Source organism: Lichenostomus cassidix, chromosome 9 (genome assembly GCF_008360975.1).
Source record: "Lichenostomus cassidix isolate B80296 chromosome 9, HeHo_3.0, whole genome shotgun sequence".
NCBI classification, from domain to species: domain Eukaryota; kingdom Metazoa; phylum Chordata; class Aves; order Passeriformes; family Meliphagidae; genus Lichenostomus; species Lichenostomus cassidix.
In genome coordinates, this window is record NC_139490.1 from 1126524 (window position 1) to 1153766 (window position 27243).

The window sequence follows — 27243 nt, forward strand, 5'->3', positions numbered from 1 at the left end:
GGAATGGTAGGGAACAGGATCCCAGGACTGATGGGACACAGAACCCCCGGGAATGACGGATGCACAGAATCCCTGGAGCCCCAGGGCATTGGGAAGCTGGAATGTGTCTGCAGAGTGGCTGCACAAGCCCTTTTCCCTCTCCAGCAAACCCATCCAGAAGGATTCTCCATCCTGTGACAAAAATGGTCACTTTTGCCAAGTTTTCTCCTTCCACTGGAATACAAAGACTTTTTTCTTCAGGCCAGCTTTACTAATTTTAACGTTTTTTTCAAAGGCCCTGCAGGGCTGTGACCAGGAGGAGGAGGGGATGGAAAGCTGTTTCCTTAGCAGGAGTGTTTTTTCCAAAGGGGCCAGGAGGGTTTGCTTCCTGCCCCAAAGAGCTTGGAAGCATTAGGGAGCATGGACAGCAGAGTAATGGACTCAGCCTGATGTGAAATCATGGATTTCATTAACATTTCCTGGCAGGAGCAGCAGCCAGGGAAAGATTTCCTGGAAAAGGATCCCTGTCACCTCACCTGCTGCCACTCACCTGTAGGCTTGGGAGTGACTGAAGCCCTGCCAGGGACCTGTTGGGCCAATTTCTATCAAGAATATTCTCATGTTGTTCACTTTTTTCTTCCGTCCAAAGCTCCTGGTCCACCCTTATCCTTCCAACACCTGCAACAAAGCTGCAAGTGAAGGACAAGAACAGTTTGGATGAAATCCCTTGAAACCTTTGCAACTTTTTGTTGAAGATTAGTAAACAAATTTGAACAAAATCCTTTTTTCAGAGGAAAAGCAACTCTGAGGTAAGACCCACCCAGGCAAAGCCCCATGGCCAAGGAGAAGCAGTTGGGACATTTCCCTGTCCCTGTGGGTCTCAGATGTTCACAGCCCAGTGGAACTGCTGATTTCCAGCAGTGTGTCACAGCAGAGGGGTCACTGTGCTCACACAAAGCCAGGGCTGAGCACTCCATGGGTCACTGCAACACAAACCCCAAATCCAAGCCAGTCAGTGGTGCTGCTCCTCCAAACCCAGGATTTTCTCTCTGCCCTGGACTATCTGGGGGAAATGCTCCTTCCATTTCCATAGCAACAAACTCATTTTCCTGAAAGCAACACACACAAAACAGTTGTTACAGATTGAAAAACACAGTGGTAACCAAGAAACAGACAGATTTTGTCTTTCCCTTCTCAGAAATACTTTTTGCATTTCCAGAGGAGCTGCAGATGGGGCCCAGCAGGACACAGGGCAGGGATGCACCACACCATGGAGTTATTACTCAGTTCTCTCCTTTCTGAGCAGGAATGGGGAGGCATTTTGGGAGCCCAGGGGCTCCAGGTGAGCAGGGACAGCAAACCCCTCTCACCTGCAGCCCCAGGGTTTGGTACTACCTGAGCAGCACAGGGAGAATCAGATCAACTCCTCTCCCCTTTCAGCTCCTTTCCCACAGCAGGTGCAGCTCCAGGAGCTGGACATGCAGCAATGCCCCAGCAGCTCCCTGCTGTCAGGGCAGCACAGGGAAGGTCTGAGCTTCCCAAGCTGTGTCAGCATCACACCTGCAAGAAATCCCTCCTTCCCCTGCCTGCAGCCTCCCACCAGCAATGAAAGATGGAAATAAAGCCCTCCCACCTGATCCCTCCAGGAATGTTACCTGGAACAGCTGAGAGCAAAAGGGAGAGGGGCAGGGAGACCCTGTAACTCCCCAGGGGCAGCTGACAGGGGACACCAGCAGCCCACCCCTGTCTCCTCCCTCTGAACTTCAGAGACATCCATGACCATTTATCCCAGCTGCACCCCCAGAAGGACACAAACACCCAAAGCTTTCCCAGTTTTCCCTCCCAACAGCAGCACATCCACAGCCCCTGTCCCACTCAGGCACAAGGGTCAAAGCCATGGTGTGTAAGAAAACCAAGTTTAGTTTCCATACATTTGGCATCCAACAGGCAGTAAAAAAAAAAAAAAAAAGCTTTATATTTTATTTCTTGTAAAAATCTTTGAACACATGCAGACTAAAACCAGTGTAAGAAAGTCTCCACCATGTTTAAACAAATAACTATACTTAAATATAAGCGTCTGCAATTGACTGGTATAAAAATAAGGTACGTTTTGCTTTTTTACAGAAACCCTTTCTCCAGTTCTCACCTCAATAAACAATACACAACTCTAATACATACAGTGAACCTGATCGTTTGCCACCTCTGGGAGATACTGCTAAGGTATGATGTGCAAAAGTCGGTAACAGTTTCTTTCCCAAAAGAAAAAAACGTCTTCTACACCATTTGGAAAAGGAGCTCGGGGGTCGCAGCGGCTCCCCAGTCCGTGCAGCCGGGCTCAGCGCCGATGCCTGCCGTGCCCCGAGCGGCTGCTGCCGTGGTGCTTCCCCTTGTGGGACCTCTCGAAGGAGCGCGACCGCTCCCGCCGCTCCCGGTGGTGGCTGCGCTCGTGCCGGTGCTTCTTGGCCGCCTCCGAGTGCTCCCGGGACTTGCTCTGCGAGCGGGAGCGCGACTTTTTCCGCTTGTGGCCGTGTCTGCTGGCGGCCTTGAGCTCCTCGCGGCCGTGCTTGGCCTTGGCGTGGGGCGAGCCGTGGTTGTGGTGCCGCCGGGGGCTGCCGCTGTGGCTGCGCGAGCGACTGCGCGAGCGGGAGCTGTAGGTGCCCGACAGGCTGCGCCGGTTGTTGTAGCTGCAGAGAGAGGGGCAATGGTTACACAGTGTCCAGAATCACACAGAAATAAAGCAGTGCTAGCAGCTTCCGAGTTACTGCAGGGAATCAGGCGTTGTCCCCAGGGGTAAGTGAGGGAGGACAGGCAATGTCTCAGAACACACGACCTGCCCAGTGGAAGGCTGGGGTCAGCAATGTCACGTTTAAGGTCCTTCCAACCCCCAACCACTCTGTGTCTCAGCTGAGCTCGTGTGAAAACAAACAGCCCAAACCGAAACCAGAATGCAGCATCTTCTGTCACTTCTCCACCTGGTTAAATGTCTTCCCTCAACACCAGATCACTAATTGCTTATTGCATTTTTCCTTCAGTGATACTTTGGGCAACACTTCACTGAGATCCAAGTTGGCAGTTTCCATATTAGAAGAGAGCCTGAAGATTCTTAAAATACACCCCTATCTTAAAATACACCCCTGAAAGCCAGCAGCTCTCACTGCATCCCCCTCTTCCCATGCCACGACAGGGGCAGAGTCCTGAGGAGCCAGGCCCTGCACCAGAGAGCACTGACACACAAGGAGATTTGCCACACCTGAACTGGCTCCTGGGGCACTTCCCACCCCTTCCAAATGCCCTGTGCTCCCAGAGACTGCTCTCACTTGGAATGGGATCCTTCCAACAAGGGAAGACCAACCCCACTGCAGCACAGACTCCTCAGGTACGGTGCAGCTAGGACAAGCTTAAGCTTCCATTTTACAGCCTGAGCTCTTAAGAGCAGCTCCATGCCCAGAACGGAGAGCCTCAAGTCAAGCCAAGCCTCTCAATTTTGCTGGCCAGCACTCAGGAGTGCCCCTGGCTCTTAGCAGTGCAAAGCCCTGCTGAAACAGTCTCTATTTCCAGAATTACATATGACAAAGCCCCCAGCCCCCCAGCCAGCCCCACTCACTGCCTGCGGGGAGTGTGGGAGCGCGAGCGCGACTTTGTCCTGGAGCGAGACCGACTGGCGCTTCTGCTGCTGCGGCTCCTCTTGCTCTCCTTACGCAGCCTTGGGGGCACAAAAACACTTGTCAGGCACTTGTTACACCATGCAGGAGCTCAGGAGGAGCTCCCTGTACTTCAGTTGAAAGCATTTTTACTGAAGTGTTCTCCTGTCAGGAGAGTTTTACCTACCCATTGTAAGGGCTCTTTGAGGTTTGCTGCCTCTCTTCTGGCTCCTTTTTAATAGTTTTGGTATTCACAGACACAGGAGATTTCTCCTCAGCTTTCACTTCTCTTGGGGAAGCTAAGAATTAAGTTTAAATTCAAAATTAGCCATTTATACATCCTTTGTCATAAACACACTGTACATCCCTTAGACACCTCCACCAGGATCTGCACTAAGTGTGGATATGAACTCTACAGCTATTATTGCATCCCATCTCTCCATTCATGTTCACTCCTGAAATGGGATATTCGTGGGGAAACCCTCTGCCCATGAAGGAGGAACAGCACTGTGACCTTCAGAGCACACAGCCAGCCTCACCTGCAATTTCATCCACAGGGGCAAAAAGGCACAAAATAAAAGCTGTCCTTGAACACCACAATACAGAACTTGTTACCTTGACGCTCATTTCCAATGCTAGAGAAAGCTTTAAGACTGCCCAGCAAAATCACAGGGTTAATCTTTAACTTAATGGCACAAATACAAATGAATAACCAATAAAATTATCTAGTTAAGAAGTCAATCTGTCTCTACAGACAGTTGGTGGAGCCCAGAGATAGATTCCTCTGGGGGGCTTTTAAGCCCACCACAGCTCCTGCTTTCCAACTCTTCCAACCTTGGCTCCATCCTCACAGCAATGAAACACTTTCCTTGTTCAGTGAGGAATTCACACTTCTCAGCCCAAACACCTCTGAAAACTCAAGATTCTTCAGGAGAAACCATGAGAGTTCAGGCAGACTGGCCAGTTCAAAATGCACGTTCCAATTCACCCCCTGTGATGCCAAGGCAGTGCTTGGCCTCTCCCTGCCCCATTTCCTGACCACCAGCTGTCTGCCCTCACTGCACTGAACAGATGCCAAGTGTATTAAAATCCACCAGGAAAAGGGATTTTCACAGGTACCTGCTGCAAAAAGGGCCATGAAGGCTACTGCAACAAACCCCAAATTAAATCCAAAAATTTCTCTGGATATAACAGGAATATACAGCAATTTCTGCTTCATTAACTCATTCTCTTAAGAGTGCTTATTATTAATATATCACTCTCTAATCTGAGGAAATATAGAATAAAGCATCCCTTTTCCCCTCTAATCTGGTTTCAAGGTCCTGAAACTGGTTTTAAAATCTGTGTTTAAAACCTGAACTGAAAAAGCAAACCTATTTTATTTTCCCATAAATACCTAACACACTATGCAAATGCCTGTTCAGAAAACAAGCTTACATGGTTTGGATGCAGGAGAAAAGCCACCCAGTGTTGAGAGTGCTGGAGTTCCATCTGGATTTAAACCTTTTGCTTTTAGTTTTGCTTCCTGTAGTGCCATTTTCCTCTTTTCTACCTCTTTATCCAGAAATTCGTAATTGGGCTGTGGAAAGAATAATGAGGTGAGAAGCTGAACTAATGTAATTTGTATTTTCATTTCATTTCTGAAAAATACTGAGTTGGCTTTTAATCATCTGTCCAGTAATGAGACTTCTATTATTTGTTCCTGCACCCCTCTTTAGGACAGCTGTATGCAGGCATTCCCAGACTCTTTAGGGTAACTCAGCTCAAGCTGCTCTGAGCATCAAGTAGGCAAATCCAGTATGTCAAACTCACCTTCTTTCTGGTATACAGCTTCAGAGTTGTTAAGCAGATCTCCTGAATCTCCTCTTCTGTGGTGCCAAAGAGCAGGAACCAGTGGGGACGAGTAGGCAGCGGGATCTGAAAATCAAACAAAAAGTGTAATGGAGATTACAACAGGTTTTATGTATTTCCATGAAGTTTCTTGAAACCAGATAGCAGCACTGGAAGGCAGAGCTCAATGCTCACCTGCAGGGCTCTAGCAGCGAGGTAAATGCATGCACACGCGATGGTCTCCGGCTGGAAGCGAACAAACACGTTCGTCCGGAGGCTGTCGTTCATGTAATTCCTGAAAAAACAAAGCACCAACGGTTGGCTCTCCAATCTGCTTTTCTTCTTTACAGGCTAACAATACTGGAGACTCAATTGACTTTATTATTTTTTCTGTTGTCATATTAAAGATGTGATTTCCTTTAGATGATTGTGTTGGATGCTTACATGAGTCACTTTGGAACAGTTTGCGCCACTGCCACTGGTTTGAACCCCAAGGCAATAATGTGTAGCAGTAAACCCAAGCAGGGTGGAATGGCTACTTCCTAGGTTAAGTTATCCTGGGAAGTGTCCACTGAGCTACACTATAACAACCACTTTACATCTGTCCAGCTGTTTGTCTTAAACACCAACGATTTTGTGTTTAAAAATCAATATAGAACTCAAGCGCCATCAGGAAAGCAAGGTGTATTTTCAACCTCCCATTTTCCAGAGGCTACATGCAACCCACAGAGTTCATAAAACTCTGATTGCATTTAAATTCTGTGTGCTTTGAGTCACATTAACTTCATCCAGAGAGATGCACCCCATCTGCTCAGCAAGTGCTGGAAACAGACCTGTGAGTCAGAACTGGGCCCCCACTCCCCTGAGCTCCTGTCCTCACAGGACTGGCACTGCCAAGCAACACATGCCCAGAGATACAGTAAGCAGCAGAGCTCCAGGATTTCTGAATTCCCAGGCCATGGGAGAGAAAGAACAGCAGTCAGTCAGTGTGGACTCTACACCCCCATGCCCAGCCTGGCTGCTAAGTGAACATGCTGCATGCACTGTCATCCTCTGTTTAACTCAAGTTTCAATGTTAAATCAACTACAGAAACGCTGGCAGAATTGTCCCCCACGTGTCCTTTCACATAAAGCAGGTAGGCAACAAAGACATTGAGAAACAGTTGTAACAGTTACTTCTAGAACCAAATATACAAATCCTTGTGCCAGCTGGACAGAACTAGGAGGTGCTGCCCGATGGCTTTGGGTGACGGCAGTGAATTCGGCTGAGGCTTGCACTGGGTTGGCTGGAGAGAAGGGCAGCCAAAGCAGCCATCCCCAGGTCATGGGCTGAGGTGCAGAGGGCAGAGCTCTATGACTTACCAGCAGGGACTACCCTTCAATCAAAGAGTAGAAAAAAGAACAAAGTTAAATTGAGTTCTCCATCGCTACGCTGGAATCAAGCCATGAAAATAGTAAGCAGAAACAAGCACTACAGGATTTTCCAAATGTGGTTGGGTAGTAACTTACATCTCATTGCTTTGCATAGGGATCAGCAAGCTTGTTATTTCTGCTACTATTTTCCTGGCTAGGAAAAGAATGGAAAATAGCAACTTACCAGGCTGTCTGTACCAGGGTTTGATTACGTTCACATTCTAGGACTTGTAAATACATAACAATGATCTGAGGAACAAGGAGGGGGGGGAAGAGAAAAATGACTCAGTTTTAATGCATAAAGCAAGAGTAAGGAAATATGTATATCTATATATACACACATATATATATGTAAAAAAGAAATCAAACAGTATTCTCAACCAATGGGGACTTCTCCTTTCCAAGCATACACTCGAAGCTCTCATGGCATCCAATCATGTTCAGACAATTCTTTATTCTACTACTTTCCCATGCTTTTTAAACAAGCCTTTAACCTTTCCCAGGGATGTGACTTCTACCACAGTCAATATGGCTGTTTGCCCAAGTACTCTGGCAAAATCATCAATGACTACAGAGGAATAAATAAGAATGCAGGTCACTCTGACACCTGTGTTTCTTGTTCCACAGCTCCCAGTGATGCCACCAAGGTAGAGTAAGAATTACAATCACATTATTGTTGAGAACTCACCTTATGAGGATGCTTGACATGAACACAAAATCCCAACTCCTTCAGTACCCTCCTTTCTGCTTTGATTACTTGATTTTTGGTGTTTATGTAGTTCTGATCAAGTATCAGGGGGCTTGGAGTCCTATAGTTTGCAAGAAATAAAATCAAAACTGTTTTGCATATCCAAAAACAACGGCAACTCTGTTTTCCCTTCCAACCAACTAATGGCAACAGAAACCGGTTTTCAACTCCTGCAAGCAAGTTTAAGCATTAATCTTGTGCTGTCCAAGTTTAGATAAACTAGTTTAGTTGCTGCCTTTGGCTAGCTACAGATTAGATGGCTGAGATAAAAAAAAAAACCTTTTGCTCCTGTGTATGCAAACTGCACTGCTCCAGCTGCTGGAAGGTGTTGGTTGATGGGGGACATTCCCAAGAACTTTTCCTCTCCGTGGCAGAGGTGGCAGGAGTCCTTTGCCAGGCAGGATTTCAAAGCAGAAGTGAGCCAGAACAGGGCTTTTTACTGGTAATAAAGTAACAACTCGTGCTTTAGAAATTGCCATTCTCTATGCACTGGAAGAGCAGATGATTCACCTTTCAGAGAAGAAGCCAGCCCTGCCTCTGGTGTGTGAAAAGCTGAGTGAAGCACAGAATTAACCTGGGAAACAGAGACAGATCTGCCTGGGACTCTGGGCCTGCACCCCTCTCCAGTGGTACCAGGGATGTTCCTGCTGCTATTTGCATTTGCAAAACAACAGCTCGTTTCAGAGAGAAAGACTTTAAACTCCAGCACTGTCAAGTCCTAATTCCTTCCAAATGCAACCCCTGAACTGCCCAGAGCATGTTTAATCACAATAACTTGCTGTACACTTCATGCACGAGTGTCACACTCCATTGCATATTCTTTGCTTTATCCATGCTCAGACTTGACCTTTCAACATTCCACATGGGATATTTTAATCCACTTCCTCCTGAAGACAGACCAGCTTTTTCCCTGTAACATGCCTCACACATTCCATGTGCTTTCCAAAGCAGAATAATGTTTTTGCAGCTAGTTAGCCTCTAATAAACCACAGTCTGTGTACAGGATACACCCCAAGCACTGGTGACAAATTTATATTACATTACCTTTGAAAGAAAAAAGTGGATTCAAAATGCAGCTTTTGTTGTATCGGACAAAATATTTCACTGCCAACTTGCAAATTCCATGAGTGGATCTCACTTCTCTTCCCTGATAGGTCACAGAGCAGAAAAAACACTCAAAGCCCCAATGTTCCCAGGAAGAAAGGGTCAATTTAATGACAAGGTTGGATGAGCTCCCCAACTTTGATAATCCCATTTATGCCATGACCTCTACAGTCACCTGGACAGACACTGATTGCCGTGGGCAAAGGACACAACAAAGCTCTCTACTGAAAACATCTTGTTTTGTAACCATGCACTTGAAGCATGAGCTCCCTGCCCTTCCCAAGGGGATGAGATGCAGCTCCCAGCTCTGGAATGAATGACTGCAGCTTCCTGGTGCCAGGACAGACCTACAACTCAACTACTGTCTTATATAAAATGCCATGTTTTCCATGTTCCATCAGAGTAACTTCTCTAGTTAAGTGTTACTCATCAGGGCAAGTATACAAAGTCTGTCATTTCAGCTCCTCTAAATAAACCCAGAACTGGGGGATTTTTTTGTTGTTGTTTATGGTTGGTTGTTTTTCTTTTCTCCCTATAAATTAACTTAAAAAGAAAAACTTTCCTTTCAAGCCTTTTTAAGACAACTACTTGAGTGAGAAGCTGATTTTGTCTGAACACTCCAGCACTACAGAGACAGGCTGAACACAGTGCTCTGGAGTGGGACAATGGAACAACCAAGTTAAGTTCTTCTAGTCAGTGAAAATGATTCACTTCAAATTCATTCCCATTGATTTTACTGGTGTTGCTAACATTTCCTCCAACACTGCTTCCCACAATTTTATCTTGAGATCCCTGGCATTAACAGGATCTGCAAAGCACCACCCAGAGGGAGTTCAGGTGTCCAGGCTGTTTGTTAGCAGAAAGCTTCATCCCAGGTGGGAGATCTTGGATTGAACTCTCAGGACAGTTATAACTTCCAGTCTATTAAAAAAATGTCCAGTGGGACAACATGACCAGAAATCCAACATCCCACCTTCCACATGTCCCTGAGAGCTCTGGAAGGAAGTTAAGGTGGCTCCAAGTGCAGCAGGACAGCTGTAAGTCTTTCCTGTATTTTAAGTTTTCACTGTCCTTGCACAGGGCCACGGGATCAGCATCAACAGTTCACCCCTGGCACATGTTCCACAGTGCAGGGACAGGAAACCAAACATGGCAAGTGTGCTTTGATTTACTTTGCTCTCCCACATTGCTTTAGTGACAAGTTCTAGACACCTACAGCCCTAGGGAAGCCATGAGAAACTACCTTATCCAGACAGTGTCTCCAGACAAATGCAGCCTTTTATCCACTTATAGAAACACAAAAATCTGCTGAAGACTTCAGTGTTTTACTGCACCTTATTACAGGCAAAAGTCAGGTTCTCCACAGTATTAATGCACCGACTTAATACTTTTGCCATAAACTCTGCAATGGTGGTAAACAACTATTTACAAGTTAGAAACTTCAGAGATTCCCCTTTGAAAAAAAGGAACTTTGCTATTGCATTTGCTGCATTTAATTCTCAATCCAAGATTTACCTTGGGGCCAAGTAACAAACCAGAGAAAAAGAATTTATAAGCTTATATATGAAATATAAGCTTCAAACCCTGCATAGCCAAGGAGGGTTTTTAAGTTCTCACTTGGAATCTTCCTACAGACCAGCACTAGAGCTCTAAGCAAGACTTTATCTTTAAGGACAGAGCACAGTGTCCCCCCTGGGAAGTCAATCCAACACTAGAGATCCAAACTTGATTGGGATTTAGATTGTGTAATGACCCAGAATATTAACACACACTGTAATGTGTTTGTAACAATAAATAAATTATAAATATCCTTTTTTAAATCACTCTGACAAACAAGACCTAAGTTCTCCACACAGCTGCAGCTTCATTTGGTGTAATATTAAACTTTGATGTCTTTGGCATGACTAATACTTTGGAGGAGCAGTGCCCTGCGTGGAGTTTTGTTCACAACGAGCAAAGCACTTCTGGCAAGTACAGCAGAGCATCAGCACCTCACTGCACAGAGCAGAGATCTGTTGTGCTGGTCAATAAAAGAACACCAGTTCTCTGTTTGTCTCCAGGATCACAGACAAGCAGCACAGGTTTGCAGGACAGTCTGAAGAGCACTAAGAATGTGTGTCATTAATGCAGCCCCACTGCAGGGCCCCTGAGTGAGGAACAGCTGACTGAGCACCTCAAAGCACCATGTGAGATTACAGCACGACATGAGTCACATTTCCAGTCTTAGGACTTTCTGCAGCTTTCAGGCACAGTTAAAAGAAATAAAATCAACTTCAAACTACATTCTACAAGTTAAACAACAGTTGCACTTTGCTCAGAACACAGAGAGTTTGGCACACAGTTATTTAAAAAGCAGTTTTTCCATAGTACGAGCTTTTCTCCATGCACACAAACATTTTTACATGCAGTACTACATCACATATGCTCGTCAAAGATCCCAAAGAAAATATGCTTGTCCAAAACACTTATTTAGCTTTTTCTTACTTCTCAGCATTAGAAATACCACCTCAGTTGACTACACGTCTCACAAAAAGAAAATTCCAATGCAATTCCCAGTTCTGCAAACAGGTACATAGAAGGGACTGCTTACATCATAATTGATAAAAATTTACGAATTCAAGACTTCTGTACCCTTGTTTTACTGTGAATTCAAACGGCAATTATACAGAGCCAGAAAGTGGAACTAAGAACCCAAAACTGGTTAAGAAAGAAAGCAAAGCCTACCCAAACTACCCCAAATTCGTGTGCAGGTTAAGAGCTTCAGTTAACAGAAATGCTAGTCTAAAAAAGAAAGTACAGCAGCCTGTTTCAGTTCTGGGTTGTGTGTGAGAGACTAACTACAGCCTAAATGTTAGCTTCAGTAAAAAAAAACAAAACAAAAAAAATAGGTTAAGCTAGTATTCTAAAAACCTGGACAGCAAAGAAAAAAGCTTATAACAAGATACAGGAGTTCTTCCAAATGGTTCACCAGCGGCCAACCTGTTAGTCCCCCGATTCCAGTGACCTATGCTCAGAGCACTGGCTTCTCCTTGGGGATTTTCGATACTTCACTCACTGTTGCCATGACGACAGCTTCATCTTTATGTACCACTCCACATCACCCAGGCTTTGGTAAATGTAGCTGGTCGCTGTATAGTCGGTTGCAAGGGAAAAAAGAGTTGAAGTTAATAACGTGTACAGGTGATTGAACTGTCAGCTTGTAAAAAGTACAGAAAAACGTTTACATCCTGCTTGCTAAAAAAAAAAAGGGGGGGGAGGGGATGTGCAAGTCTGAATGTCAGACTGCAGCATTTTTAAGGTTAATTTCATGCAGATTCACTCAGAATCGCAGAGCAACAATACCCATTTCTCCCGAAAATAATGGGTAGCAGTGCACGCTTTCTCTGGACATGATGCACTTTAGGCACCACCTAACATGCACAAGTTGGGATTTGGAACAGGCTAGCTGAAAAGATTTAAATTCACAGGTTAAGTTCAGTTTCTCTGATCCTTCACACAGCACAAAGAAACAACTAATTTGTATTCTCGTTGCAAAGAAAAGCGAGGCATATGATTAATTAACCTTCACTTCCTGGATGGAGGCCAGAACGTTACTAATCACTGAGCCTGCTCCAGTAATTCCAATAACAGACTGCCTTAATAACTGTGGAAGACAACCCCAGTGAATTCACACCCGGCATAACTTCACACAGCTCTCTCGGGGCCATCAGGGATAACAGCTTTAAAAGCCAGACAGAACAAAGCTAAATTCCAAAGTGTAACACCGACTCTTTCTTCTTGGATCTAAAACTAACTCGGAAAACACCATCAGGAGGCAGCAAAAGCCAAAGTTCTGGCTTCAAGAGAAGCATAACCAAGATAAAGACACCAACGACCAGCTGGCTTTCCTAAAGGATTTCTACTCTGTTTCCCAGAAAAGCTTACACAACACTGAACTTCAAATTCCTACCGTAACCTGGTGACACAAGCCAGAGAAATAAAGTGTGAATTTAATAGTGTAGCTGAAAACAACATCCTTTTGTAACTACAAAGGACCTGAAACTTAAAGCAATCAGCCACCAGAAGCAAAGCTGAAGCCTCCAATCCCAGACTGTAATATCACAGCCCTGACAATTAAGGAGATTTTGTGTTTGACAGCAACTTGGAGAACTTCCCTTCAACCACTCTTTGCTCCTTTCCATCCATCGCTAATTTGCTTTACACACGAGAGATGTTGCTTTACACACAAAAAGCAGCATTAGACACTCACAACTCCACAACAGCTTTACACCACCTGCACACGGCCAGGTGAGCCCCCACTCCACCTGCACAGGCACAAGGAACCAGAACAACACAAAATCTCACTTTCTCCACCTAAAGATGTCTTCAGCCTCCCTAAGTCAAGTACAGTCTCCTCAACATAAAAACTGCAAACACTGCAGGCCAAACCAGACCTTCCCTCAGGTACTTCTTAAAATGGCTTTTTCTAGAAGGTAACATTGTCACCACACAAAGTTCAGCTTCTTCTTAACAGATACTTTCTCAGCACCACAACCACAACTAGACAGCCACAGACTAATGAGAAAACGCAACAGAACTGCTGAGTACGGTTAAAAGACTGCAGAATACACAGCAACTCACTAACCGGCTACTCACACCTACAACTACCTTCTGGTAACTACAAGACATCAAAAAATCAACAGACCTGAAACTACAACCATGGACCAAAGACTAGAACCAATACTTGTGAATTGCAGCTAAACCAACAACGAAAACAGGTCTACCAAGTGAACAAAAGCAGAAGCAGCCGGGATTGCACTGTACTGCCTACACAGCAGCCAACGGGCACTCCCTTCTCAATTTTAGGTCGTTGAACTTAGCCTGGAAAAATACTGTGAATTGAGAACTGCAGCGTACATTAGTGGCAACAGGTGCTTATGCTCATAACGAAGCTGGTCTTACCTTTTTGCTCTTAACTGCCGCAAGTGATGGAACACGTTGATCACGTCCCTTATCCGACGAGGCGCCTCTTCGATTTTGGACGCGAGATTGATGCAGGCCATGGCAACAATCTGAAAGGAAGCCCCGTTTTCGTTAAGCGAATGACTTTTAACCCAGATAAACCAAGAATTACGTAACTCAGAAGCAAATCCGCCAAGCTCGAAGCGAGCGGCCTGCTCGGCGCGTGGCCGCCCTGTCCGCCCTCTCCCGGTGCCCCCGGGCCGCGCTCACCTCGAAGCTGTGCTTAACGAAGGACTTAGAGTAGAAGAACCGATGGAACAGCACCTGCCCCGTCGCCATGGCCACCTGTGAGGGCAGAGCAGGAGGAGGAGAAGGAGCCGAGTCAGTGCCCGGGCCCAGCCGCCGCCATTTTGTGCGAGGCGCCGCCGCCCCCCCGCGCCGCCTCACGCCCTTCCCGCCGCCACAATGGCGCCGCCCGCCCTTCCCTTCCCCTCAGCCCCCCGGCCCCGGCAAGGGCTCACCTGCGGCAGCCGCAGCAGGATGCCGGCCGCCTGGATGAGCTCGCAGCCCAGGATGCGCAGGTCGGTCTCGCACTGCAGGTCCAGCCCGTCCTGCATGGAGGGGGTTGGCGAGAGCCGCTCCTCGGGGATCAGCGAGTGGTCGATGGTCAGCGACACCTCGGAGTAGAGCCGGTCGCCGATGAGGATGCCCGGGGCGGCGGGGGGCGGCGGGGCGGGGGCGGCGGGCGCGGCGGGGCCCGGGTGCGCGGCGGCCATGGCGGCGGAGCGGGCGCTGAGTCCGGTCCGCTCCCGGGAGCGGCCGCGCGCCTACTGCGCGGCCCCGCGCGTGACGCACCCGCCAGCGCCGCGCGCGCGGGGGGCGGCGGGAAAAAAGAGTCCGCGGGACACGCCCCGGGAGCGGGAACGGGAATGGGAACCGAGAATGGGAACCGGGAACGGGACAGGGATCGGGAACGGGAACCGGGAACGGGAATAAAACCAGGTTTAAACCAGTGAAAATACCGCAGTGTGCGCCGCAGCAGCGAGCGAGCCGGGATGATGCTGATAGAGTGCGGTTTGAGCACAGAACCACTGTATTGGGGCTGAAAAGGATCTTTAGGGTCAGTTCAGTGCAACCTCTGCCACGGGCCGGGACACAACACAGAATAGACAGATAAAGTGTAGAAATAGCGCATGGGTAATTAACCAGGGCTCGTGTCCTGCATCCAAGCCATGCCTTAGGGCTTTTGGTACTAGGAATATGCCACATACAGAAAAAAATATCCATAAATTCGAGTAAAAGTAAAGTGATTGTGGTGTATTACTGGCAGATGGGCTGCGCCCTGCCGGTGGGCAAACGTCCGTCCAGCGCTGAGTTCTCTCCAACTTCATTTATTCAGAGAAACCGAAATGAATCAGCTCGGCAGTTTTAGCCGTTGTACGTAATAAATTCACAATAAATGAGGAAACATGCCCTCATGGATCAGCCGCCCTCACGCTGCCAGCGAGGCGCGGAGAGGAGCACAGCACACCGCACCCACCGCTGCCTGGGACACCGCGCTCCCGAACGCCGCCCGGGCGGTGCCAGCGGCTGCTCAGCGGCGGCTCGGCGCTCCCGCCGCGCTCCGATATCGCGACACGCCGCGCAGTCGCGACAGGGCGGAACGCGGCGAGCGGGAAAGGCCCGGCGCTGGCGTCACTTCTGGGCAGGGCGCAGCACAGCGCCGCGCGCCCCAGATCCCTCCGCGCCCCTCACACCACGCGCGCGCTGACCGCACAGTCCAGCCCCCCGGGGCGGCCGCGGCTCCTGATTGGCTCGCTGGGGTTGAGTGGCAGCGGCGCCTCAGGGGCCGTGCCGCCATGTTGTGTGGGGAGCGGGCGGCGGCCCGCCTCGGCCCTGGGCTTGGGGTGCTCCGAACATGGAGTTACAGAATCCAAGAGTCTGGAGTAAACCCGCAGGGTCCAGTCCAAGCTGAGGCGGATCCCCACTTTGTCACCAGCCCAGAGCACTGAGTGCCACAGCCAGTTGTCCCTTGGACACCCCCAGGGATGGGGACTGCAAACCTCCCTGGGCAGTTCCAATCCTTACCACCCTTTCCATGGGGAAATTCCTGCTGATGTCCAAATTAAACCTCCTCTGCCCAGCCTGAGGCTGTTCCCTCTCCTCCTGTCCCTGTTCCCTGGAGCACAGCCTGACCCCCTGGCTGTCCCCTCCTGTCAGGAGTTGTGCAGAGCCACAAGGTCCCCCTGGTCCCCTTTTCCCCAGGCTGAGCTCCCTCAGCTCCCTCAGCTCCCTCAGGACCCACAGGACCAGCCGTGTGGAGGAGGCTGAGTGCTCGTGGTTTGCTTTTCCCTCTCGGGTGTGCAGCAGTGCCTTGTTTTGTGTCATGGTTACAGTCATTAATAAACTTCCCCAGTTTTACAAACAAGTCTTTTAGAAAGCTCTCTGCAGTGTAGCTGATTTATACCCTTCTTTTCCAATTACAGTTCGGCGTTTGAGAGTCTGTAGCTATTACCAAAATAGTGGGTTTTATGGAAATAAAGCGTTTAATTGGGAGCTGTTATGTGTGCAGATTCATGACTCAGCAGGGATTCTGGTCATTTGTAAAGGATATTATTTATTACCCAGTTATTTGGAATAGTTCACCCCATTTTCCTGGCTCTTTGACAAGCTCCCCTCCTATAGCCATGTGCTATACAATCCCTGAGATTTTTAAAGCAATTTTACATGGATTAAAAATATCCCACTACCAACCTGGAACAGCACTGGCCTTTTAGAAACCTGAAACACACGTTGGTGTTGTGATAACAGAGCCAAAGAAAGTCCTAAGAACCCACAATGCTGGCGCTAAACATCTCTGCAATGGCAAAAGCAATTTACAGCCCACGGAATGTACTGAAGATTAAAGAAATCGTAATAAACAGGAGAGCTGGGGAAAGTTGACTCAGTTCTCTGAGCCTCAGATTATCCTGAAGTGAAAACCCTGGGTTATGTGGTATTTACAGAAGGCAAACACAGCTTTTTCCATTTCCCTCGCAGGTACCAGCATGTGCCAAAGGGGCTGCAAAGGAGGAAAAACGAGTCATGGAAGCAGCAGGTGTCAGCGCGGTGGAATTTGCCCACTATTTTTTTTTTTCCGTGCACACGCCCATCATTTATTGATTTTAATGTGCTCCAGTTTTCCAGGTCACACTTTGATATTTCAAAGAGCTGGAGAGATTTGTATTTGCTCTTCTTCTGCAGCTCAACCTGCCTGACCGTTCTGACCAATCCTTGCTGGGTTTGTGTGCAGATTTTTGAACTCAGTAAAGATGAGCAGTGCTTTGTTGCCAGGACACTGCTGGGAAACAGCATTAATCAATAATTGCTGCTTGAGTCACTAACGAGCCTGGTTCTGTTGGAGCCCTTTGGCCTGGAACTGTGCAGGCCATGGAAGCTTCTTTAAATCAGTTGTGCACAAATGTAAACTGATTTTGTTCTTCCAGGTGCCTGATCGCAGTGAGAGACCTCAAAACTGAGTGATATAGAAAAAGGAAAAAAGGAAACACCTCGTGGAAAGCGAGTTTTGGGTATCCCAAACCCTCTCTTCTGGTGGGTAGTGAGATCACCTCCGTGTCTAAATCCCCTCAGGATTTATAGGCTTGGCAGCAAATGTTTCCCAGAACAAAATACAACAAGTTTCTTAGCAAATTACTACAAATCACTGTGTGCAATTACCTTAGCAGAAAGAAAGGATTATTTTGGGGAAATAAGTATCTGTGATGACAGAAAAATCTGGTTTCCTTGAAGAATGATGGCTGTAAGAAAACAACATGACAGGAATTTAGGCAGCAAAATATTTTGACATGAGCTGAAATCTAAAAGTTTCTGCTGTCATATCAAATAGATGAGACTAAGACAATGCAGAATAAGCTTAGATCTATTTTTGATCAATGTATTAATGAAATTCTAAAATCTCCAAAGTAAAAATGTGTTGAAAGTTTTTTTTTTTTTTTTTTAATAGACCAATTTAGGAGATTTACTTTAATTCCTCATGCTCAATGGGATAAGTTAACTGAGAATCTGTAATTCTGTGCCATATCAGTGATAAAAATCTCTATTATCAGCTCGAACAGAACTTCTGATGGCAAGTACAGCCCCAGTACATGTCGAGTACTGGGTTTGCATTGACGTAAAAGTTTGGTGCCAAAAAAACTTGGCAGTGGGATTTCTTCCAGCTGGATAAACAGTGCTTTGCTCTGCCAAATTATAACTTGAAGAGAAATTCGCTAGATACCTTCATGAAAGATTTATAGAGACTCCAATTTGGGGCTCTGAATTAGCAGCTGAGAGGAACAAGGAGGATTATTTGAAATCGTTCCCAGAGGGTGAGATCTTTAAGCTCTTACTCACTGGTTTTGAAAGAGAAAAGAGGAATTGAGCAGTGGAGTCACACCCTGCAGTTTGCACCGTGAATGACTGGGTGTGAAACCAGGGGAGCTGCGATGGTTTGGCTGTAAATGTTTCTCTGTTTCAGGTTAACTGAGCCTTTACCTTCCACTCCCCAATCCCTCCCTCTCTTGGTTTCAGTGGAATTCCTCTCACTCCTTTCTTATTTACTGCAGTGGAAGCACAGCTGGTGACTGGCTTAAAGTCTTTATCAAGAAACGATTTAAGCATTGTTCGTATATGAAAGGAATATTTTTTTCAATTATTCTGTCATCTAGAATATAAAATACCGCAAAACTGGAAAATTTGTGCTCTTCAAACGTCATGCTCAAGGCACAACATTTGTTGCTTTTTGTTTTCTCCATAAATCTGCATTTCTGTAAGTGCTACACAGATTTTTTTTTTTTTTAGATTCAGTGCCTAAATGAAGCCTGTTTTTCTCAGTTAATGAGTTTATGGACTCGAGGCTTGAGGTTTTCTATCACAACAGACATGAATTACTTGACCTTCCATCAAAGCAGTGCAAGGCATTGGGAAAACAAGGAAATAAGGAATACTTACCATGTATTAAAATCAGTTTTTCCTACAGGCTGATGTTCACCAGTTGACCTATTTGCCATAACAGTGTTAACATAAATAAATACACAAATATAGCAGTTTGATGTATATACAAATTAAACATCAGGCTTGAAGTCACCTAAGTTCAAACCTGTTTTTCAGCACATTTAAAGCCCAACCTTGCTTTTCTTCTTGAGACACACTGGTGTTCCAGGAAGAGCATGTGGAAATTGATTTATTGGATCTTATCAAGTGCCACTGAGTGTAGATCAGCACCAATAATGACCTTTAAGGCTGGATCCATGGGCTTCACCCTCTGGAGAGGCTGGGTGTGAGCAGCTTTAGCTCTTCCCCAGGGAGTGTTTGTGCATGGCCTGGCCACGAGCAGCTGGAATTCTGTGTGGGCAGATGCACAGGGTGGAAGGAGAGCTTTGCACTGCAGGATGTAATCACCCCGAAGTGTGACAGCGCCGTGGTGACATCTCTGCTGCCGGGTGGTTTCTGCTGTGCCCCAGGTTTGACTCAGCACAGCGGGTGACACCCGAAACCGTGAAGGTGTGACAGGAACAAACAGGCTGCTTCACGTCCTCGAGGTGGCACAGCTCCAGCCCTTGCCACAAACAGTCCTGGGGGTCACAAACACTTGTGGCCACCTTTGGGAACAGTGTGACACACAGCCAGCCTGGATGCCATCCCACCAGTGGGCCACTTGAAATCCCACCTGGCCCGGTGGAGCTGCCATGGGTCTGGTGGTATTCCCAGTGGAGGGTAAGAAAGCTGGGAAAACAGCACCTGGGAAAGGATGACAGTGAGCATGAACCAGGCTCCCAGAGCTACTCTGCCTCAGCAAGAGGCTCTTGCACCGTGGATCACCCTGATGCTGAAAGGCTTGAGTTTGTCCTTTGTGTGCAGTCCTGTCCTTTGTCCTTGTGTGCAGGTGTGGGTGTCCCAAATCTGTCCCAGCTGAGGTGCTGGAGGTGCAGGAGGGACTGAGGAAGTGCAGGTCAGGGTGTTAAGCTGGAGGAGGTCACAGCAGAGCCACTGGTGCAGAGGGGACAGATGAGAACAGGCTGTATCCTGCAGGGCTCACGTCAGGGACAGATATAGCTCTGGCAGGAGGACATTTGTCACTACAAGCAGAGGCCTCGATTATTTTTAGAGCTTTCCTCATGAGTCTGCAGCTTTGAAGGACAGAAAAAGAAAGATGACGCTGGCTTGGCAGGCCTGGGCTTACCTGGCTGTCATGTGGCAGGAGCTGAGGAGTGTGTGCCAGCAGGGACAGGCCAGCTCCAGGAGCTGAGGAGCACGAGGACATGGAGAACCACATCCAGGAGCTGAGGAGCACAAGGACATGGAAAAGCACCGAGTGCAGTGTGTGGTTCTGTCATGACTGTGACACTCAGCCTGCAAACCCCAGTGTCACCCGTGCTCTCCTCATGCTGGGCCAGCAGACTGAGCCCAACTGAGTTAAGTCTGTTTAAGATGGAATAGCTTTACCCAGGACTTGCCTCACTGTTCAGGCTCAGGGCAGTGGGAGCCTTGGGGAGTTTCCTGCCCATCCAGACTGTGTTAGCAGCCCTGGCACAGCCCCAGAGGGACATTCCAGTCCCAGAGGTGCCTTGCTGTGCAGCAGGAGCCCCTGCTGCCTGTCCCAGGCAGGCTCCCCAGGCACAGCACAGCTCTGGAGCCTCGGTGAGCCCAGAGAGGCCCCACGAGCACACCGAGGCCACATCCTGCTGCAGGGGACAGGGCTGGCATCCAAACCACTCTTATCTGATTGCCTGCAGAGCAGCTGCACAGGAAAGGAAACATCGAGCTGTGAGCCCCAGCAGGTGCTTCCCCTGCAAAGACACAGCAGGTACAGAGAGGCTTCAGCTCATGTAAATACTGAGCAAATCTCTCACCACTTCACCGTTTGCCTATTTGCATTTACTGAGCTGTGGTCAGCACAGCCTGAGGGTGAGGTGAGGTCAGGAGAGCAGCACTGTGGGCACGGTCAGAGCAACCAGGAGGGCTCTGGGGCTGTTCAGATCTGCTCTGGAAGGGCTGTGAGAATTACCTGAGGGGCTGCACACCCTCTGCTGCTGGGTTTTTGTGGCCACAACTCACTGCTGTGCTAGTGAGGAGGAGCCCTTTGTGTGTATAAATGAAAAAAGCTGCTTTAATATTAAATAAGTTGTTACTTCTGTCATCCAAGTGTTAAAATACCAGTTGGCAAAGCAAAGAGGGCACAGAGCAGAGTGAGAGTAGAGCTGGGGGTGATGTCAGCTGACCCCTTCTCTCCCTGTAGGAATGAATTCCTGTCATGGTCTGTGAGCTCTTCAAGGATTTCTTCACAGCTTTGCAAGTTTGTTCTGCTTTTAAAGCATTTTCAAGTGACTCCTTAACCTCAAGCGGTCTTTTCTGCTATTTTTTCCCCCTCAGAGAATGATTCACAGCAGAAAGATCAGGGCCATCAGGTCCTTGCCTCTTCATCTACTGCTCTGTCAGGGACTTTATTTCTCCTGCCCTGTCTGAGTGAAATCTCCACTAAACTCTGAGTCAGTGGCAAATTTCCCATGGATTGCAGTAGAGTGTGGAACTCTGTCCTTCTGGGCAGAGTGGGACAGTGCAGGAAAACAGCACAACCTCTTTGAGGTGTGGATCACACTGACAAAAGTGAGAGGATGAATTCAGGCAGGATATTGGGGAGGAATTCCTGGCTGTGAGGGTGAGGAGACTTTGGCACAAGTTTTCCAAGGAATTTTTGTCCAGAGAGGCTGGGGCTGTCCCTGGATCCCTGGAAGTGTCCAAGGCCAGGCTGGACATGGCTTGGAGCAGCCTGGGACAGTGGAAGGTGTCCCTTTAAAGGTCCCTTCCAAGCCAAACCATTCCAGGTAAAAGCTCATATTGTACCTCAACATTCAGGAATGTGAAACAGCTTTTACTATTATACCTTACTAATGTTTTTTTGACAAACTTCACTGTCATCTGGGGCTAACTATAAACCAAAATGTAATTCCATTAGCGAATTGCCAGTGGTGAGTTTTACTGTCTTTATTTATCTAAAGCAGCTGCATTTGTGAGCTTTTTCAAGGGGTTGTTTGCCATCTAGTGGGTTGTTGGGGTTTTGCAGAAAAGCCTCAGGATGGCTATTTTTATATCACCCCAGCAGTCTCAGGACAGGCAAAAGGGACAAGGACAAGAACCTCCCCAGCAAAGGGAGGGGAAATCAAAGTGAGAATATATGGGCAAGATTTTGCTTACTGATATAACAACAGCAATATTGAACACACCCAGCACTGCCACTGACAGCCCATGAGCCACTTGTAAACAGAAGAAATTGGTTATTTGAAGTAATTAGTTATAGTGTCATCAGTAAGCTCACTGTCCCCAGAGCACCAAGAGAAAACTGATATTTAAACATACTCAGGGTGTACATTGCCAGGGTGTACTGGTGTATAAATTTAGTCTGGGAGATTCATATCCCAGAATATTTTCAGTTCCTGTTAGTTAAGGGAATTACACAAGGGAATAAAATTAATTTTAAAAAATCATGTTAATAGGTCATTTATGAGGATATGGGAAGACATTTTGTTCAAGGATTGACAGAAATAGGAATTTCTACCTTTATGAGCAAAGTTCCCCCCCAGTGTACATTATCATATATTAAAGCTTTTCTGTAATATAAATCCCCTTTTGTCAACACTATTAAATAATTCTGTCACTCATTTTGAGAACAGATCAGAGTCTGAATGAGAAGATTCTTCAAAATGCTTTAAGCCTTCTCTAGTTTTCTGGAAAGACTGACAATATAATTTTCTAGTATTTCCCTAAACTATTAAACATGGGTTTTGTCAAGTATATGTAATAATAATGCTTAGCAATCTCTGCAAAGCCTTTTCCAAAGTTCAGGTGAAAGAAATCCTCTCTAATAAATCACCGAGCAGTCTCTTTTGCAGAGCCCTTTACCCAGCAGGAGGCAGCACGTCACTGCAAAACATCCCAAAACCTCACAACGTTTGTGTTTGACCTCAGGTAAAACTCAATTCTGAGGTAAATTAAACTGAAAAAAAAAAAAGAAAATAACACCCGCGGTCTCTTGTCTGTCTCCATCAGGTTTGACAGAGGCTGTGCAGAAGGTAGGAGTGGATCCTGCCGTTCTGATCTTCCCCAAGCAGGGAAGGGTGGCAGAGGGGCTCAGCCCCTCCAGAGAGAGGGTGGGAAGCTCAGGGAACTTTAAAAGTGAAATTCCACACTTCTCCTGCACTAGTTGCAAATTGCATTGTACGAATAAAGGATTGTGTGGAGTTCAAAAGGCGTTAATTCTGATTTTGTGGCCATTCTGTGCCTGCAGGTATTGCCAGGAGGGTTGGGAGAAAGACCTTCTGACCCTGCTGTGCAGCAGAACAAGACCCGTGGTGATTCTGCACTCAAACCATGCCAGACGTCTGCTCTGGTGTCCCAGGGGAGCCCCAGAAGGGATCAGCATAGTTCAGTTGTTCCCTTTAAGCCCATTTGCATACATCATCATCAAGAGAAAAGTCATCATTTACTAGAATTATCATTTTTACTGCACATTTTGGGCTGCAGCAACGGTAAAGGGAGTGAGTGAGTGCTGTGTAACCTCACCCATCAGCCTAAATAAAGGAAAGATGTCTCCATCCCAGGGCTGTCAGCTTTGAGGCTGCCCAAACAATCTGTGAGTGTTTAACAAGCTGCTGAAAGCCACTGGTGGACAAAAGGCATTTCTGGCATCTTTGGATTTCATGTCCAGCTGTGTTTCCTAACCCAAAATGTAATGATCAAAACAAGATGCACCTCTTTGGACTTTTCCTGCAATGACCAGGCCTGGTGGGAAATGTGGTGAATCCACAGCATTTGTTGACATTCTCTGCAGGAGAAAACTTGTGGCCCCTGCAGCCCTGGGTGTGCAGTAAATAATTCAGGGGTGCCCGTGCCCCCTTGGGGATTGACAGTGAACCCTCAGAATTTTCTTTTTCAGAATTCTATGTCAGTCCATGAAACTTCATTTTCCCCCGTCTTTCGTCTTTTATTTCACTTACCTCCGACTTCATACCTGACTTCACGGGGACACCTGAGAGAAGTGAGGTGCCAGAGGCAGGGAACCTCCACCATGGGACACTTCAACCTGTGTGAAGTTGGTAGAAAGGAGCTGGAAAATTCAAACCACCATTACAGTGGGAATTCCTGGCAGGCTGGTGGGTCACACAAATGTGTGTCTCATGCACACTGGGGATGTGTTTGGAAAGAGCTTGGGGACTTTCCAGTTGGGCTGTTGCTGATGTTTTAAAGCCTTTCTTTGGAGGTGTTAGTGGATTCTGTGCTTCCCTCATATTCCTGGTGCTGGTTGGGCAGTAGGACACAGAGGGACTCATGGAACCAGCAGCCATCCCTGGCAGTGCCCAAGGTCAGGGCTTGGAGCAGCCTGGGACAGTGGAGATGTCCCTGCCATGGCAGGGAGAGGGACAAGGTGGTCTTTAAGGTCCTTCTAACCCAAAGCATTCCCGGACTCTGTGGTTCCCTGAGCTGAGGCACAGCCATGGACAGCTGGACAAACACACTCTGCTGTTGCCTAAACACCACCTGCACTGGAGCAAAGGATCTTCACACTTGTGTCCTTCAAAGCAAAAACAACACCCTGGCCACGAATGTTTTCCCTGGGGCTGGAGGCCCCAGAGCCCAGGCAGGCTGAGCCCTCTGGTCACAGAGCTGCTCTGTGACACATGGCCTTCTCCTGTTGTTTACCCTGACTGAAACCTCCCTCCACCAAAGGCAGGCCTGGAGCCTCTGACAGGAGCAAAGTTATCCTTTACAATAAACCTCTGTGAACAAAGGACCCTCTTACAGACACATCTTTTCCATGAAGAGCTGCCAGTGAAAAACAGAGCTTTTTTGCTCCTAACCTGGAGGCATTGGCGTTCCTTCTGTGATCCTGGATTTTCAGTGACCTTTACCCACGCCCTGGGTGGTGAAACCACATCCAAGGCAGTGCCTGGGGGTGGCTGTGGTGTCACCAATGCCAACGAGCCACCTGCTCTGACACTGCCAGCAAAAGCCTGGCTTGGTTGGGGAGGACCCCTCGGATTCCAGTGTCCCCATCCATCCCCTCTCAGACAGACAGACAGCCACCACATGTCCATGTTGATTTTCCTGCTGAGGAGGAGCTGAAGGGAAGGGCAGGGGCAGAGATCAGGAGGCAAAGCTTGGCTCTTAAACAATAGCTATTGTGTAAACGAAGTTTTACTGCTGTCCTAAAAACAACAAGTGATTTTGGTGTGTCCTAAACATTGCAGTTACTTACATGCCAGGATTATCACAGAATCATAAAAGGGTTTGGGTTGGAAGGGACCCAAAGCCCATCCTGTTCCATGGGCAGGGTCACCTTCCACCAAAGCAGGTTTCTCCAAGGCCCACCCAGCCTGGCCTTGAACACTTCCAGGGATGAGGAGTTGATATCCACAGAAGATGGACAGAATGTTTATATTACAAAGTCCACATTTGTAGAAGCAAATAAATGGAAATCTTTTGATGTCCTGACACAGTGTGAGAGCTGTCAGGGCTCCCTGGGATCCCCTGGAGGGACCAGGACTGGGATCACTGGGGTGGGACAGAGACCCTGGGCTGTCCCAGGTGGGGTGAGCCAGGGACATCCATGTCCTGGCAAAAACCAACCCCAGCACAAACTGTTTTGAGAGCTCCAGGTCATTGCAGTGAAACAGTCAAATGAATCAAGTCTGATTTTGCTTCTTTCTTCGCCTAATTAGACAACGGGGAGATTTATGGAATAATTGAGCCAACTCAATGTAGCTGTAATTTGACATCTAATTAATCAATGTCCCACTCCTTCACAGGTGCAATATCAACCCTTCCTAACTGCTGCAGGCATGTCTCTTATTTCTCTGGAAAAAACCCCAGTCAACCCCCATTTCTTGTTTCCTCCTGCCGCTGGAGCACGAAAAGCCGCAGGAATTCTGTCACAGAATTCCCCCAAAACCCCAGAAGTGACATTGCCGGGTGGTCACATCCCACAGGTCCCACGGGATGGCCTCACTGCAGCCTGCTGGAGGCACAGCTGATTCCTCGTGCTGCTCTAAGTTTGGGAAGCAGCTTTTCTCCCCAAAATCCTCCTGGCTGCCAACCAGGTGCCCGAGGTGTGTCGGTGGGGAGGGAAGGGATGGTGCTGTGCAGCTGGCCAAGCCTGGGCAGTGCAGGGAGCTGGAAAGGCACCACCAGGACACTCAGGGGTCCAAGGAAAATTCTGGCCCTATCAGAGTTAATGGAAGTTCTGCATTTGACCTCGGTGAGGTCAAGGATTTTACCCAAGGAATATTAGTCATCAGCATCGGGATGAATTAGAGGACTTGTCAACAAGAAGCAGGCAAGGTTAGTCCCATGGGTGGCTGAGCTCGGAATTGGAATAGCTGGAAAAATAATGTGCAGCTTATTCCCTTTATCCCCACGCTGCTGCGAGGCCAGTGCTCAGTGCCTCAGCATTTCTCGCCTGCTCCAGTCCATTGCTGTCAAACGCTGGGGAACGCTTTGCTTAGGGAGGAGGGGGGAACTGGAGGCTAACATTTCCTTGGAAAGCTTCCCAGAGCCGGGCTCAGCTCTCCCAAACAAGCCCTGGGAAGGCAGGGTTGGTGCACAGCTCCTGTTTCTAGGAAATCCCGTCCAGCAGAGGCTGTGGAAGCACAGGGGGCTCGGGGAGTGCACAGCATGGCCTTGGAAATTCCTGCTGGGATTGGAGAATGTGCCCCACTTGGGGCTTGGTCAGCACAGCCAAAATGGCAGAAAAATGGGAATTTGCACCTTCAAGGCAGTTTAGCACTCGGGAGAGAACAACAGTTGAAGCAGGAGGTTTGTGGGGGAAAGCTCTTGTTTGTCCCTGACTCTGGAAGGTGTGATCCCACCACAGATGTGCCCGTCTGGCACATCTGGGGGCAGAAAAACTGACCAGCACAGCCCAGGTGTGATCAGAAGGAGCTGTTTGCACACTCTTCACAGGAAGGAACACAGGATTTTTTCAGGGAATAATGGAACAAATTAGAATATTTGAAACACAAATGATTTGCTTGTGAGCAACAAAGAATTAGCTGAAGTAATTACATTTGTTAAAGCAATCAATGATTACCTGTCATTTGCCTGGGTAAATATCACTGATTTTCATATTTATCTTACAAGTATTTACCATGGAATTGCCTTGTTCTTTGTGCTCCTCTGAGCTGCAGGAAGCAGTGTTGTTACTCGTGGTCTAGTCAGGCCTGGCAGCAGCTGTGAGGATCACTCTGCCTTCAGGAATCCCAGACTGGTTTGGGTTGGAAGGACCTGAAATCGCATCCTGTTCCACCCCCTGCCATGGCAGGAACACCTTCCACTGTCCCAGGATGCTCCAACCCTGTCCAGCCTGGCCTTGGACATTCCAGGGATCCAGGGGCAGCACAGCTTCTCTGGGCACCAGTGACACACAGTTTTGAAGGAATCAGATTTTCCCCATTTCCCCCAGCAGCCCATGGTCAGACAGCCTATTTCTCATTTCCCTTCTCCTATCAGCCCTCTTGTGGGCAAATCCCCCACAGCCCCCCCTGGGGAGTGCAGGCA

At 47.7% G+C, this 27243-nt stretch overlaps 1 protein-coding gene and 1 long non-coding RNA gene across 2 annotated transcripts in view; both read right to left on the reverse strand.

Moving 5' to 3' along the window:
- Window positions 1–1945: 1945 nt before the first annotated feature.
- Window positions 1946–14470, reverse strand: CCNL1 (cyclin L1). Its single transcript, XM_085068908.1, has 11 exons — window positions 14178–14470; window positions 13927–14001; window positions 13657–13766; window positions 7552–7672; window positions 7048–7112; window positions 5646–5745; window positions 5433–5537; window positions 5058–5199; window positions 3808–3919; window positions 3584–3682; window positions 1946–2663 (listed from the first exon to the last, which is right to left on the reverse strand). The coding sequence occupies exons 1-11, from the start codon at window positions 14430–14432 to the stop codon at window positions 2315–2317; spliced, it is 1533 nt and encodes a 510-aa protein (XP_084925034.1). The 5' UTR covers window positions 14433–14470; the 3' UTR covers window positions 1946–2314.
- A 3459-nt stretch (window positions 14471–17929) lies between these two features.
- The window catches only part of LOC146433032 (uncharacterized), a 119736-nt gene continuing 110422 nt past the window's right edge, over window positions 17930–27243 (reverse strand). Inside the window, exon 2 of the long non-coding RNA XR_014853975.1 lies at window positions 17930–27013. This is a non-coding gene — a long non-coding RNA (uncharacterized LOC146433032). The remainder of the gene's footprint in view (window positions 27014–27243) is intronic.

Coding starts and splice junctions, on each gene's coding strand:
- CCNL1 (XM_085068908.1), bottom strand. CDS start 14,432: ATGGCCGCCGCGCACCCGGGCCCCGCCGCGCCCGCCGCCCCCGCCCCG. Junction 7,113..7,551: donor ATGTCAAGCATCCTCATAAG/GTGAGTTCTCAA, acceptor CTTGTTCCTCAG/ATCATTGTTATGTATTTACA. Junction 5,538..5,645: donor TCGCTGCTAGAGCCCTGCAG/GTGAGCATTGAG, acceptor TTTGATTTTCAG/ATCCCGCTGCCTACTCGTCC.